This window comes from Carettochelys insculpta, chromosome 16, assembly GCF_033958435.1.
Source record: "Carettochelys insculpta isolate YL-2023 chromosome 16, ASM3395843v1, whole genome shotgun sequence".
Classification (NCBI taxonomy): domain Eukaryota; kingdom Metazoa; phylum Chordata; order Testudines; family Carettochelyidae; genus Carettochelys; species Carettochelys insculpta.
The window spans coordinates 2745983-2760044 of record NC_134152.1 but is presented as its reverse complement, the minus strand read 5'-3'; the positions used below and the strand labels follow the sequence as shown (position 1 = coordinate 2760044).

At 44.2% G+C, this 14062-nt stretch overlaps 1 protein-coding gene across 1 annotated transcript in view; it reads left to right on the top strand.

Moving 5' to 3' along the window:
• The window catches only part of XPO6 (exportin 6), an 89134-nt gene that overhangs the window by 43465 nt on the left and 31607 nt on the right, over positions 1 to 14062 (top strand). The window contains exons 9-12 of the mRNA XM_075010603.1: positions 3282 to 3408; positions 4288 to 4397; positions 11830 to 11938; positions 13103 to 13195. Coding sequence (XP_074866704.1) covers positions 3282 to 3408; positions 4288 to 4397; positions 11830 to 11938; positions 13103 to 13195 — 439 coding nt within the window. The remainder of the gene's footprint in view (positions 1 to 3281; positions 3409 to 4287; positions 4398 to 11829; positions 11939 to 13102; positions 13196 to 14062) is intronic.

The following is a 14062-nucleotide window of genomic DNA, read 5'->3' as shown; positions in this document are numbered from 1 at the left end:
GTTGAGAAGTGTCTCTCTTAACCAAAAAAAAAAAAAAAAAATCAGCATGAGAAGGTTTTTTATGAAGAAATACTTGACTTGTTTTGTCAGGAGGGAAAGTCATGTTGCGCGGTTGAACTTCCCATGTACTGAAATCATTGTTAGTTTGGCGTAACAGACAGCTACAGCTACTGATGTTTGTTCCCCTTACAGCACTGCTGTAGGTTTTAGCTTTGAGAGCTGAGCTAGTCTGCTGATGCTAGTGCTGGCAAGATATAGTTTCTGCTGTTGTAATTATGCAGATATACCCAGAATCACAATTGTAGCCGATTGCTGCGGATGCATGTTGACAGAAGTAAATGAGCACAGCACTGCACTACCAAATGTCTAGTAAGCCTTTGAGCTTGTTCCCAGATATAGCACCCAAGTTTCAGTCAGTAGGTTGAGTGTCCACCACAGAAGCACTTTGTAACTTAGCACCATTGTAAGCCTTGGTTTAACAAATCAGGCTAATGTACAGTACAGATGCTGCAGTGTATCTCTGAATCTCTCTCTCTCTCTCTCAAATTGTCTTAGATCTTTTTCAGCAGGCTTCTTTAGGTATCTTTTAACTCTTTCAGATTTTAAATCTAATTGGTGAATTCGAATTATCCATTTTCTTGATTCTTCCATTATTTAGGCTTCCTAAATTGAAGTGTGCAGTAGAGAAACTGAAGTTTCTAATTACCTGTTCACTGGGGCATTTGGGTATTGACCAGATGATTCTGGGAAAGTTAAACCGAGTGAGTAATGTTGCAGTGGGAAAGACTTCTTTCCCTAACCTTCACAGTGTGTAACAGACTTCAGTACACAGGGGTTTTTCTCCTGATCGGGGAAGCTCTGCTAGAGCCCAGTGTTTTTTTAAACATATTTTCTATGTAGCTACTGTTCAAAGATCCAGGGGTCCGTGACTGATCGTCCCTTTTTTGGTAATACTTAATATGATTTGAATCAGGGATGTAACCTGGGTAGTTTAGCTTAATTCTATAGCCCTCTTCTCCAAGTTTTTCATGAGTAAAACATTATCTGGACTGGTTGTCCTACAGTCCCTCCCTGTTGTGAGTTGAAGATTCTGAAGTTTGTCAAGTGGTTTTCCGTTCTTTATATTAACATTCGCTATGCTTTGATTTTTCCAAGACCTGAAAGCTTGGAATTGACTCAAGTCAAGCTGTCTTCTCACTTTCTGTTTTCAACTTGGCGTGCTACTGAACAAAGCTGGTGTTGCTGCAAAATAATGTAAAACTACATAATGGTACCTTCTACCTTTATTGCCTTAAGTTTACTCTTATCTGGGACAGAAGGAACATGGTGATGGTTATCACTAATTACTTTTTTTAATCATGTAATTAGTGCATTTTTGAGACTTCTTGATCATGAACTTGTAAACTAATTCAGAAGATATTAGCCTTTACTATATTTTGCAATTTCCTGTTTGTGTAGCATTTAATTTCAGGTTTCAACACCTTTAACACAATCCAAAATATAGTAAATAAGCATAAATGGTAATTCTAAAGCTGACGACAGGCTTAGTGGTGGTGAGATGTGCTGAAAATTGTATATGATGGAGATGTCTTGGATTCTCTCGTGGCTTAAAAAAAGCACTGTGCTCAGGATAACTGTTTCCCAATAGGTCACTTTAGTTTTGAAGTATTTGGCCAAAGACCAGTACATATATAGTGCAAATCCATCTTGTCAAGGAACCTGTGCCAAATGAACTGCAGGTTCTGCCTTTATAGTCCTGACTTCTGTTTGGTAAAATCTGTGGTTCGGCATTCCCGTGGGTATTTCCAGGCTGGAACACTTGTGGGGAAAAGCCAGCCCCTGTGCTCAGCAACTCCTCCCCTGCCTTCCAGGAACTTCTTGAGCCATGTTCAATCTCAGAGAAGGTGGTGGAGGGAGGAGTGCTCAGGGAAAGTGACAGGGCAGATGCTCAGCCCCATGGCCAGACCCCAGGAGCGCAGCTTCCTCATTTATTCCAGCAAGTGTGTGGGTCCACAGGTTCATAGTGACGAATCTGGGAATGATGAAACTCACTGTTCTTGTTCAGTAGTAACTAGCTTGGAGCTAACTTTGTTCAGCTGAAAGAAGCAATTTTTCATACAGTGAAGCATGCCAAGTATTGTTCTTCACTTCAGTGCAGCTATAATAAGGGCTTGTTGTTCCTGAGTGTGTTGGAATTTTGCCACTAAAATTATTTTAGTATCTTTGGCTGTGTGATATTTCTTAACATTTTAAAAAAATACTTTATTTAAGAACTCTAAAATCCACATAGGTGGGAGAGAGTGGCTTTTCTGCAGTGCAGTTATGTAACTTCATCAGTGGGGTTCTTGATATCAAAGAATGTTCCACAGTGGATTCTGTGCAGAGATGGCATACAGGTAGTTGTTTTCTTGCGGCGAATATAAATAAAAATGATATCCTGAATTCCAGGAAAGCCCTGTATTGCACTGTGCATGTTCTCCCTCCACAGTACTAGCTCACACTGCAGTAACCTTTCCTTTTTTTTTTTTTTTTTTTTTTTTTTTTTTTTTTTTTTTTTAAGCAATGCTTTCGTGAAGCATTAACTACTTACATTGCTGTAGAAGTGTGTCTAAATTTTGATGATAGGCTCCTTTTTTGTGCCCTTCACTTCATATACTGTAGCATCAGAAAGACAGGGTCTTAATCAGGGAACTGAATAATACTAGATCTGGAGAGAAAGCTGACAAGGAGTCTTTAAATCAAGACAGCCTCTCTTCCTAAAAGAGATGGTCTATTCCAATCACAAGCTCTTGGATTTGATGCAGGAGTTACTCCTCCAGTGCCCTTCCTTCTTTAACTCTATGACATGGGTGTTGCAGTCGGTGTGCGTTTAATACTAGAAAATCGATTCTCAATGTCTGTGTTTGTCCTGTTCACCAGTATCTACTGAGTTCTACGTTCTATTGACTAACCCCTTCCTTATTCATTCAGCTACGATGGGTCTTGCTGCTGAATATCGGTAGCGCTAAGGGGGTTGAATTCATATTGTTTTATCTGAACACTAAAGTTGCTTTTGACTAGACTGTCTTTTCTGCTGTGTTTCAGGTGTTAATGGAATGAAGGGTTGCCCGTCTTGTAGGTAATTGTTGCAGGGCTTTATATTTTAATTGTACTTCTGGCTATTGAACTTAGTTTTTCTTTAACGAAAGGATTTTGAGTGAATTTTTCACTATTTCAATTAAATTGTTTTCCCTCATGGCTTTCTTCCTGTTTTATCAATTGTTCTCTTTTTTTTTCTCTAGCTACATTGAAAAGTTTACAGACTTCTTGCGTCTCTTTGTGAGTGTCCACCTAAGGAGGATTGAATCATACTCTCAGTTCCCAGTGGTTGAATTTTTGGCTCTCTTGTTCAAATATACCTTTCATCAGGTACGGCACTGATGCTCTACTTCTATTTTATTCCATTCTTCTTTGTATGTCCCACCTTGTCTGATGTGAGTAAAGATATCAGACCTACTGGGAAGTAAGCTAGCTCAAAGGTAAAGCTTCAGTTTCATGCCTTTTTAGCAACTGACTATGTTACGATGTACCTTTCTACCAGCTTAACACCTGGGGGCTTCTGGAAGCCTTTATGTGCTTTCTCATAGCATGACCTGTAGGAAATCTTGCTTCTGGCCCCAACTAGTTGAAAAACTGTCAGGTGCAGTTGTCCTGAACGTATGGCTTGTCTGGCTTTTGTCTTTGTTTGTTTTTAATTGGGTTTCGAAAAGCTTTTCTAAAAAGCCTTTTGGATAGCCCCCGGTACAGCTACACCCGGGGAGGAAAGGTGATTTTTTTTCTGTCACTTTTGAAGCTATTGCTTTTTCAGCTTCTCTGAGGCTTCATGGCAGATGCCTGTCTGTCACCCCGTCCCCTCTGCACAGACATACTGTGACCTAGAGTGAGTGTTACTTAAAGCTGCAGCAATATTAACAGCTTCCACAACATTCATTTAAACTTACTTCCTTATTTGTACTTGTAATTATTCAGATGTTGTGACTGGGTGGGGAACTGAGGCAGGAAGGATACTTGCCTAGATCAGGGCCACAGAGGGCATCAATCAGAAGTGTGACTAGAACCTGGTGTAGGTCCTGACTCCCAGCCCTAAACTCAGACCTCGCTCCCCGTTTGCCAGTTCTGGCAAGTAAGGCTTTTCCCAATGCCACAGAAAATTCCTTACTAAAGCAAACTTCCAATTTCTGTAAAGTACACATGACCTATATTTTATTGCAGTTCATGTTGTTTAACATGGGGTTTTGTGTATTTCAGCCTACCCATGAAGGTTACTTTTCTTGCTTAGACATTTGGACACTCTTTTTGGACTATCTTACTAGTAAAATTAAAAGTCGGCTAGCGGACAAAGAAGCAGTGCTCAACAGGTAAGCAATGTCAGCAGCTGTTAACACAAAAAAGCTTCAGAGATATTGTGTAAAAATAGCTTTGTCTTTGTGCAGCTCACACTTGCCTGCTGATTATGCCCGAATCATTACACTGAGGCTGTTCACTGCAGTGAGTCTGTCTTGCATTTCCTAATTATTTTATCTGCAAGCCATTGTTATAGCAGCTACAACCCTGAGCTACATGCTTGTGCAGGTCACTAAAGAGGCGAGAACTGATACTTTGGAAAATTTAACCATGCCATACAACACTGTATTATAAAATACTATGTTGTATGAATTGTACGTGTTGAAATGTGGATGGCAGGTTTGTGTGCTGGTTATGCATCTGACAATAACTTGGTAAAGACATAATTCCTGGGTTTTGTTTGGGACTTGAATATTCACCAACTTGACTACTAAAATGCGATATGGTTTCCAAAGTGTGGAAATGCCGCACTCCGGTGTCTTTATGCAAATATTGCACTTCAGGAAGAATACTGATTTGTGCACCAGAATAACAAAGCTGTTTAATCAAGCTGCCTTTTGTGTATAAACTGTATTTTTACTTTATGTAATGTGACTATAGAGAAGAAAGAATGTCAGGTGGCTAGAACACTAGATTATGGCTTAGCGAGTCTGGGACTTGGCCCCAGAGCTCTCATCTGACCCTGGCAACTCACTTTGTCCCTCTGTGCTTTAGTTTTCCTGTCAGTAAAATGGGGATAATAGCACTTCCTGCCTTGTGGGGTGTGGAGGGTAAGTATACTAAACATTGTAGTGTTTGGCAACTAGAGCAGCGGAGACTATTAAAAAACAGGTAAGAACAGTTTGCACTTGATGCAGCACATGGCTGAGCATAAGGACAGTCATACTTAATCAGACCAATGGTCCGTCTAGCCCAGTATTCTATGGTCCAATAGTGGCCAATACATGAAAGGGAATGAACAGGAGAGGTAATCATGAGATTTGTCCCCTGATGCCAGTTCCCAGTTTCTGGCAATCCAAGGTTAGGGACACATCTGAGCATGGTTTTGCATCCCCACCGATCCTGGCTAATAGCCATTCATGGCATAACCTCCATGAACTCATCTAGTTCTTCCTTTAGTGATTGCTCATGTGTATTCCAATATGTGTGTGCATGATCACTGGGGAATTTTTCCCTTAGCAGTACCCATTGGCATTGGCTGTGGAATCCCTTGGCATGGAGCCTTCAAGGTTCCTTCTTACTCCCAATGATGGTCATCGGCGCTTTTTAGCTTCTTGCGTTGCCAGTGTTTTGGGATCTGCTATTAGTTTAATTGTTTCAGTAGTTAGTTTGAGGAGGTGGTTCTCCCTGCACTTTTCAGTTCCTGTGACTGGGACATGCAGCAGTCTGAGACTTAAGGCATGTGAGGAGTGCGGGAAGTCTATGCCCACAGGCAGTCCGCATTCTTCCTGCCTTCTGTGCCTCAGTGAGGGCCATCAAACAGACATGTGCCCTATTTGTAGGAGCTTTGGGCCTTGCGCTAAGAAAGAACGAGATCAGATCATTGCCTGAAGTTCCTGCTCATGGAAGCTGCTTTCCAGCTTCAGTCCACACCAGAGCTGATGCCCGTTCCTGCAATGAGCAGTGCACCAACCTTGGTGCATGACCTCTCAGTGCTGCGCAAGGAGGTGCCAGAGGACCACCAGGATCACTGCTCACCAGACGTGAGTTTGAGCTCACAGCACCCTTCCCTGGCACCACATAAGAAGAGGACCGATGGGGGCCGGTGTCTGAGCAAGCATCCTCATGAACATAAGTCTTGGCACCCAAAACATTGACTCCAGTCTCACCAGTGGGTTTGTTAAGTCTGGTGCTATTTATCTCCCCTGCTCGGAGAACTTGCTGGAAAAGCTGGACTCTTTCTCCATGCCTGATACCTTTTGAGGTTGCTAGGGACTTGATTGCCATGATGGCACAGTCCCTGATTCAGCAGGACTTGGCTGCTGTGCAGTCAGTGCTGGATCCACCACTGACAGAGTCTTCAAGGGGAACCTAGCTCCAGCACAGAGGCCAGCATCACCCCCAGCAGTGTCCCCAGTGCTGTCGGCATCGCGACTGAGCTACCACGCAGGCAAGCCCATGATGACATGGCACTGACTGATATCACCATGGTCCTCTCCCCTAGTGCAGTTGGCCGTGGCACTGCTATTGTTAGACTCTGGGGAGGACTCCTCAGTATCAAAATGGAGCAGGCACTGTTCCCAGCAGTGCAGCCCTTTGGATGTGCCAGAATTGGTGCCACTCTAGCAGCAGCAGTAGCAACTGCCCATCCGTTGGCCTTTTTCCACCCTGTGGGCCTACAGTCACGTCCAGGGGCCTCTCTCTAAGGTCATGTCTATGATGTTGGCACCACAATCCCCATTTTTGCCACACTTTACAGACACCATTCTCCAGGGGACCGGGAGTACGCACTCATTTGTGTGTCAATGAGTGTGGCACCTGGGTCCCCTTTGAGGTGCAAGGCCTGTCTCCAAGTCTCCCCTCCCCTTGTGCACATTACTGGTGCAAAACTTTTCTCCAATGCTGCCGTCAGCACGAGCATCAGAAGTCTCGGAGAGTTGGGTGGCCCTGGACTCTCCCTCTGGGGAGTTGGAGGTCCAGGCAGACCCTACCTTACAGGCCTTCTCATCCCCAGATGAGGCGATGGCTGGTGTCTCAGCCATCATGTTTCCTGCCTTGGACGTCAAGAGCCACCAGCCTCTCTTGAGGTGGATGGCTCAGAACCTCTAGCTGCAAGTGGAGGAAGTTATCCAGGATGCTGACTGTATAGAGGATATCCTTGCCCCCAAGTGCCCTTCCAGAGTTGCCCTCCCATTCATCAAAACTATTCAAACAAATATTCAGGTATCGTGGCAAACCCCAGTGTCCCTATACCCTGTGGCTGAGGGGGCTGAGCACCATTACTTTTTCCCCATAAGGGGTATGTGCACCTAGTTACATACCTGCATCCAGGATCCCTTGTGGATGTGTAAACTACAAGGAACACCAGGGACAACCTGGACCCAGTGCCCAATTAAAGGTTGCAAAGAAGCTAGACCTTTTTGGGCATAAGGTCCATTCTGCAGTGGGGGGAGAGACTTACAACTGCAGGTGGCTAATAAACAGTAAACACTATTGAGCAGTTATTCATTTAGCTTCTGGAGGGCTCTGACCGAATTCCAAGAGCTCCTTCCTGCTGACTCCTGTTAGAAGTTTACCGCCCTAATTGAGGAGAGTAAGCTTGCTTCCAGAACCTCTCTTCAGGTGGCCTTGGGCTCGGCAGACTCGACCGCCTTTACGATGGCTGATGCTCTCACTTGGAGGAGGAGCTCCTGGCTGCAGACCTTGGGCATTCTTCCAGAGGTCCAGAGTTCTGCGCTCTTCTCAGGGAATACAGATTTTTGTCTTGCAACCCTCCAATCTCTGAGGATTCACATCTCTGCACCCCCAGAGAAGGTCCTTTAAACCAGAGGCCCCTGCCCAACGCTATTATGGTCAGCTCAGGCAGTCCTGGAACACTGGCAGTGCCGGTCTTATCCCAGTTTGGGCCAAGGTCATGGAGGTCCCCCGCTCCCCAACTCAAAATCCAGCCTTTGAGAGCGTACCTGAGAGCGGAGCACCAGTTCCCAAGCTGGGTCCTTTCCCTTTTGGCAGCCACTTGTCCTACTTCTACTGGGCCTCAGCCCAGATTGCTTCAGACTGCTGGGTCCTGAGCACAGGGTGCAACGTGCCAGGCTGAGACTCTCTGCCCACTGCAGTCGTGGCTGGTAGGTCTGCAGGCCCAGCAGACACTCCATAGACAGACTAGTTACCCTCCCAGACTCCTCCACCTCTGATCCTTGTCCTGGTGGCTGCAGCCTCACATGGTGCAAGTACCCTACTGCTTGTCAAGGTCTGTGCTAACCTTCATTTCCCAGTGAGCATGCTCAATACAAATAACTGAGGTGTTGCCAAAAAAGGCATTCTGACATCATTCTGCCAGGACCTAGCTAAACTGGCCAGCCCTTGTCTGTTTAATGCTGGGAGTTGCCTTATTGGATTTTTTCAGATGAGTTCAGCGGGGAGAACTTGCCAGTCTCAATAAACTGCTCACCAAGTGACATACTATTATGCCACTTCTCCCAAGTCGTGTGCGTGCACCCAATTTTTGTGGTATAAGTAAAAGTCAAAGCAATATTAATTTCTTTTGCTGGAAATAGAATATCTGTCTTTGATCATCAGAAATGCAGTGAGCAGCCTAAACCTTTGTATTGCCATTTCGGCAAAGATGTCTGCTTTTAGCTAAAGTGTTTAGGGCTCTATCAAACATGCAGACAGTTGTAGACGTGTTTGTGTCTTAATTTGATGATCTAGGTGTGGTTACACCACAGGAACAGCAGATGAAACTTCCTGTTCCCTGTGGCTTATGAATTTTACACTTTATCCAGTAGCGTAACATAGAGATTACCAAATCCAAGTTTACATCATCTTTTCAGTAACCTGCTGGTAGTATATCAACTCTTCATTGAAAGCATCTGGCTGCCCAATCAGGGGAACAGCTGATTGGGCTGTCCCTGTCCCTTGCATTGCACCGTGCTGTGACTCGTCTTGTTACTAGTATAGAGAAATTTCTAGCATTCCAGCTTGCTCTTTCCTGGAGAAAGGCATGACTGGGACATTCTTCAAAGCAGTTGTTTTCTAAAAGGGTGGTAGGAAACTTTTGGGGGTTAATCTGTTCTTGGCAGTCAGTCGATCACGAGTACGATGTTTTCATGTCACCCTCGTATTTGTGAGTTCGTTGATGGCTTTCCAGTCCTATTCTGAAGCCACAGGGCCTATCACATAAGGGGCAGGTGCTGGCAGCTTTTGGAGGGTGTGGGGGCAGTTTTTGACTTTTTTTTTTCCTTCTCTGACTGTCCTCGTCTGCACTTCAGTGGGACCTCTCAAATTGTGCCACCCCCTCATGGATTACAGCTCTAAAGTGGCGACAGTCTTGGGCAAGGTTCTCCCAAGTGTTGACACCAATCTGCACTTTTTCGTGTGTGCCTTCAGCACATCCTTTTACCACTTCTGCTGGCCCCAACGCTCCTCTGTCCTTCCTCCAATTTGCAAACCAGAATCTGTTTTGGGAGGGGCTGATCAGACATCCAAACCACGTGACCACCAGTCTAATGAAGTTTCTGATGAATGATAATGGCTTCAATGCTGGTCATGTTTGACTCTTCCAGGCTGCTAGTATTTCTGTGTCTGTCCTCCCAAGCAATATTTAGGATTCTCCTGAGGCAGCATTGATGATATTTTTCAAGTGCCTTCAAATGATGCTTGTATATTGTCTGTCTGGTTTCACGTGCATATAGTAGCATTGGGACATGGTATACAAGGTGCTTTGTCTTGGGATAGATGTCCCAGTTCTCAAAGAGCCTTTGTCTCAGGTGGGCAAAAGCAGAGGTTGCATGACTAAGCTGATGCTGGATTTCTGCGTCAATGTCGACTTTAGCAGAAAGATGACTTCCAAGGTATGGGAAGTGCTCCATGTTTTCCAGCAGTTCTCCATTGACTTCGATAGAAGGTGCAGGAGATTGTCCCATTGGTGAAGGTTGGTGGAGTGCCTTGGTTGTTTTGATGTTCAGTGTGAGGCAGAGATTCTTGTATGCATCACCGAAGGCATGTTAAGATGGTCTGAAGGGCTGTAGGGGAGACAGCAAAAACCATATTGTCATCCCTGTACTGGAGCTCCACGATTGAGGTTGTGGAGGTCTCGCTTTTAGCCTTTAGTCTCCTGAGATTGAAAAGCTCCCCTTTCGTTCTATAGACAATCTTTACACCTTCTGGAAACTTGCCATCAATGAGGTGAAGGGTCATGGTGATGAAGATGCAGAACAGTGATCAGGCAATGACTCAGCCTTGCTTGACTCCCATCTTGACCTCAAAGGAGTCACTTTGGGATCTGTTGTTGTTGTGAAGCAGCTTTAAAATGCTAATGAATTTATTGGGGCAGCCGATTTTTGAGAGTATGGGCCACAGGGCGCTACAATTGACTGAGTAGAATGCTTTGGTCAGATCAGTGAAACTCCTATATAAGGCTTGTTTGTGTTCACTACATTTTTCTTGCAGTTGCTGGGCTAATCTTCACTACTATGGAAGAACAACCCACTCAGGGTTAGGATTGATCTTCTGCGGTTTAATTTCGTGCATGCATAAAATCAAGGTCTCGGGTCAAAGTCAACCCTTTTGCTCCTCACTGCAAGGAAGGTCAAAGGGAGAAACTCTCCTGTCAGCCTTCCCCAGTTAAGCCAAGCGAGTTAGCTGCACATAGATACATCGATTTTTAGCTGTGCGATTGGCATATCTGGAGTTGCGTATTTGTGGTTGATTTCTATGTCTAGTGTAGACACAGCCCCAAGGGTCTCCAGAGCAACTTGATAAACCTGTGTCACCACTGGTGGCAGTGGGCTGTGTTCCAGCTAAGGTTCTTCAGTGTTGATTTTGCACTTTGGCTTGGTTGATGGGAGGAGGGGGGCGAGTTCTTAAATTCTGTGTGCCATGTTTCAGCTACCTTGAGAATAAATATTTGTTCTTGGGTATAGTGCTATAGTAGGGGGTGAAAGAATTATCATGACTTTCTTGGACAACATGAATACAGGAAAAATGACTACAACTACTTCTGAAGTCAGTGGGTGCTACAGACACTAAGCACTTAAAATCAGACCACTTATTTAGATGCCTAAAGATAGGCACTTACGTATTTGAAAACCTTAGCCTGAACCGTGAGAAGGCACCGGAAGACATTAGTACTCTGGGGCAGACCTTCCACTTAAACTGTTACTACACCCCCAGCCCCTCCATCTTGCTATCCATCTGAACTGTTGCTGTAAAGCATGATGATTAGTTTGTCCTCCCCACTATCTCTGCTTGGCTTTTCAGCAGCAAGAAGCAGAACTTGGCTGTTGTTATAACCCCTCTTTGTAAGATTTAAAAGCACCATCCACTCGTCGACAGAGGCACAGGATAAATGGCTCTTAGTGAACAGGAGCCACATGATTAGTAAAAAGTTCTTTCAAATGGGAGCCATTCATGTAAAGCCCGCCCTGTTGTGCTTCAGTGTCTTCTGGCTGCCTTTCCCATTGTCACCAGTCTTCAGTTCCCTCTATTGCTGTTAGTTTCCTGTCTAGCTTTCAAAGCTGATTGGGTTATCAGTTCTTGCTGCAGTTTCTATGCACCATCATCTGACGCATACTGTAGCTTAGCAAAGCTCTTATTCATAATTTAACGCTGCTGTGGCTGGTGTCTCCCCAGCAAACAAGTCTTTAAGGCAGCTTGTGGGCCCTTACACTGATACAGAGCCTACCACTTTGCACTGGAAAGGCGTGACAGTTAGTAAGAGTACTCCTATTCTACTAGAACTCCCTTTCCTCAGTCCTATACCTTTCTTTCTTTTGCTTGTGACAGGTACGAAGACGCCCTGGTTCTACTGCTGACCGAGGTTTTGAATCGAATACAGTTCAGGTACAACCAGGCCCAGCTGGAGGAGCTGGATGACGAGACTCTAGATGATGATGTAAGAAACAGAGGTTTGGTAGAAAAACTGCACGTGTAGGTATTAAACTGCTAGGATGTATTGAGTACCTCTAAAATATCCTTCCAGGATCTGGTCTCTTTCAACATGCAGTCTAGACCTCTGTTTCACACTCCTGATTTTCACCTCTTGCATCATAAGTTTCAGTGTTACCCCAATAATGCATGTGTCAAAGTTACATTTCAGCTGAAGAGTATTAAACCAAACATCAGTGATATGATTCCCCCCTTTGAATGTAGATTTTAAGTGCAGAAGTATATTCTGTTCAGAGGCAGCTGTTACATGCATGAAGCAAGATGTGGAGTGCTGTGTGGGTTTTGAGGTTGAGAGGAGCATGAATTGTTTTCACTAATGGACTCTGTTGCCGTCCTGCCTGACTGTTTTTGGGTGCTGTGTAGGCAGAGAATTTTCAGTATAGTTCAGATAAAATGAAGCAGAAAATATTCCTTCTCTGAACTGATATTGTGAAGCTATATAATGTTTGAGTGAGTAGCTGGTCCTTAATGAAATGGCTGAGTGAGCAAGTAAAACACATTGTGGGCTTGTTAGAGGGACGCCAGGCTGTTTAAAATACAGTCCATCTAGTTTGCTACAGAGAAACTGAGCTTGGGTCTCCATCTGCAATAACCGTTGTTTGTAGGGTTTGTCATTAGTTCTTTGTTTTTTAAAACACTTTTTTAAACCAAGGCAGAATTTGGTTCTTTGATTTTGAACACTGTTGTAAGATGGTGCATCTGGACAGCTAGTCCTTATTTGATATTGGTCCTTTTATCCAGGGAGAGCATGTTTAAATGGAAAACCATGTTTGAAAACTTGACCAAGATAACACTGATGGGTAGGAGCATACCAGCCCAGTAAAGGACACCGCAATTGCTATAAGGCCAGAAAGTGAAATGACATGGATGCATAATTACTTAGAAAAGTTACCAGCTTTTGTCATTGAAAGCTTTGCAACTCTTAACTGCAGCTCAAATTGCTGTAAAAGTAGGAAATTCCTAAACATTATATTGTTTCAGCACTTCTAGGTACAGTTTGTCATTTCTCCAGTACTTACAATCTACCAGCTTGTTAAATATAGGTCAGATCTTTCCAATTTCCAGTTTGGAAGGAAACGAGAGGTGATTACTGTGGTCTTTCTCCCCACAGCAGCAGACTGAGTGGCAGCGGTACTTACGCCAGAGTCTGGAAGTAGTGGCAAAAGTCATGGAGCTCCTGCCAACTCATGCCTTCTCTACACTAGTAAGTAGTTGAGATGCAGCAGCTTTGCACTATATGACACGATCTCCACTCTCAAGAATTTCATATAGCTACTGGTGGAAGACTGCATGCCTTGACTTCCAAATGTCCCCAAATGCTTATGGAGAAGGGGCACAAGGATGTGCTTTTGGATTCAAAACTTGGTAAAATTGAGGCCACAAATTTAAAAGGGGAACTGTTTCATATTTTGAGAAGCTTTGTGCCGTATCTTGGAGGGAGTACTGTGGCACACCAGCGAGCCTCACTCTCTCTGTGTACAGAGGTATTTGAAATTTGCGTCAATCTAGAGATGAAAATTGGTCACAGTGGAGTCTCCAGCTCTGTCCCTTCATCATACCCAACTTGGCAAATACGGAGATGTTTCCAGGATGGTGGAATATTAACTTAAAATATACAACACTACGTAGGCGATGTTCAGAGGGAGATGTACCTCTACAAACCTTAGGGGAGCAGAAGCAAGCAACTCAGAGAATCTGTCTTCACCTTCTGTGAAAATGTCACTCGCTTGGCCCATATTAAAATGGCAGTGCTGTGAAATACTTTTTTTTTTTTTTTTTTTTTTTTTTTTTTTTTTTTTGAGCTGTGTAGGGGAAGAGCAGTAAGTAGTTCTCAAACTGCTAATCTTGATGCATGAAACTTTGTGTTCAAAAGTGCCCCTTCTGGATGGGAAGAAAAGTGCCTGATTTCACTAGGATCCCTGAGCATGTGTAATTCCTGTTATTCCGTGAAACTGTCTTCATGCCTGGGAGCCTGGAACACATTCCCCCAAAAGTATCAGGGGGTAGCCGAGTTAGTCTCTGTCTTCAAAAACAGCAGGAAGTCCTGTGGCACCTTATAGGCTAACAGATA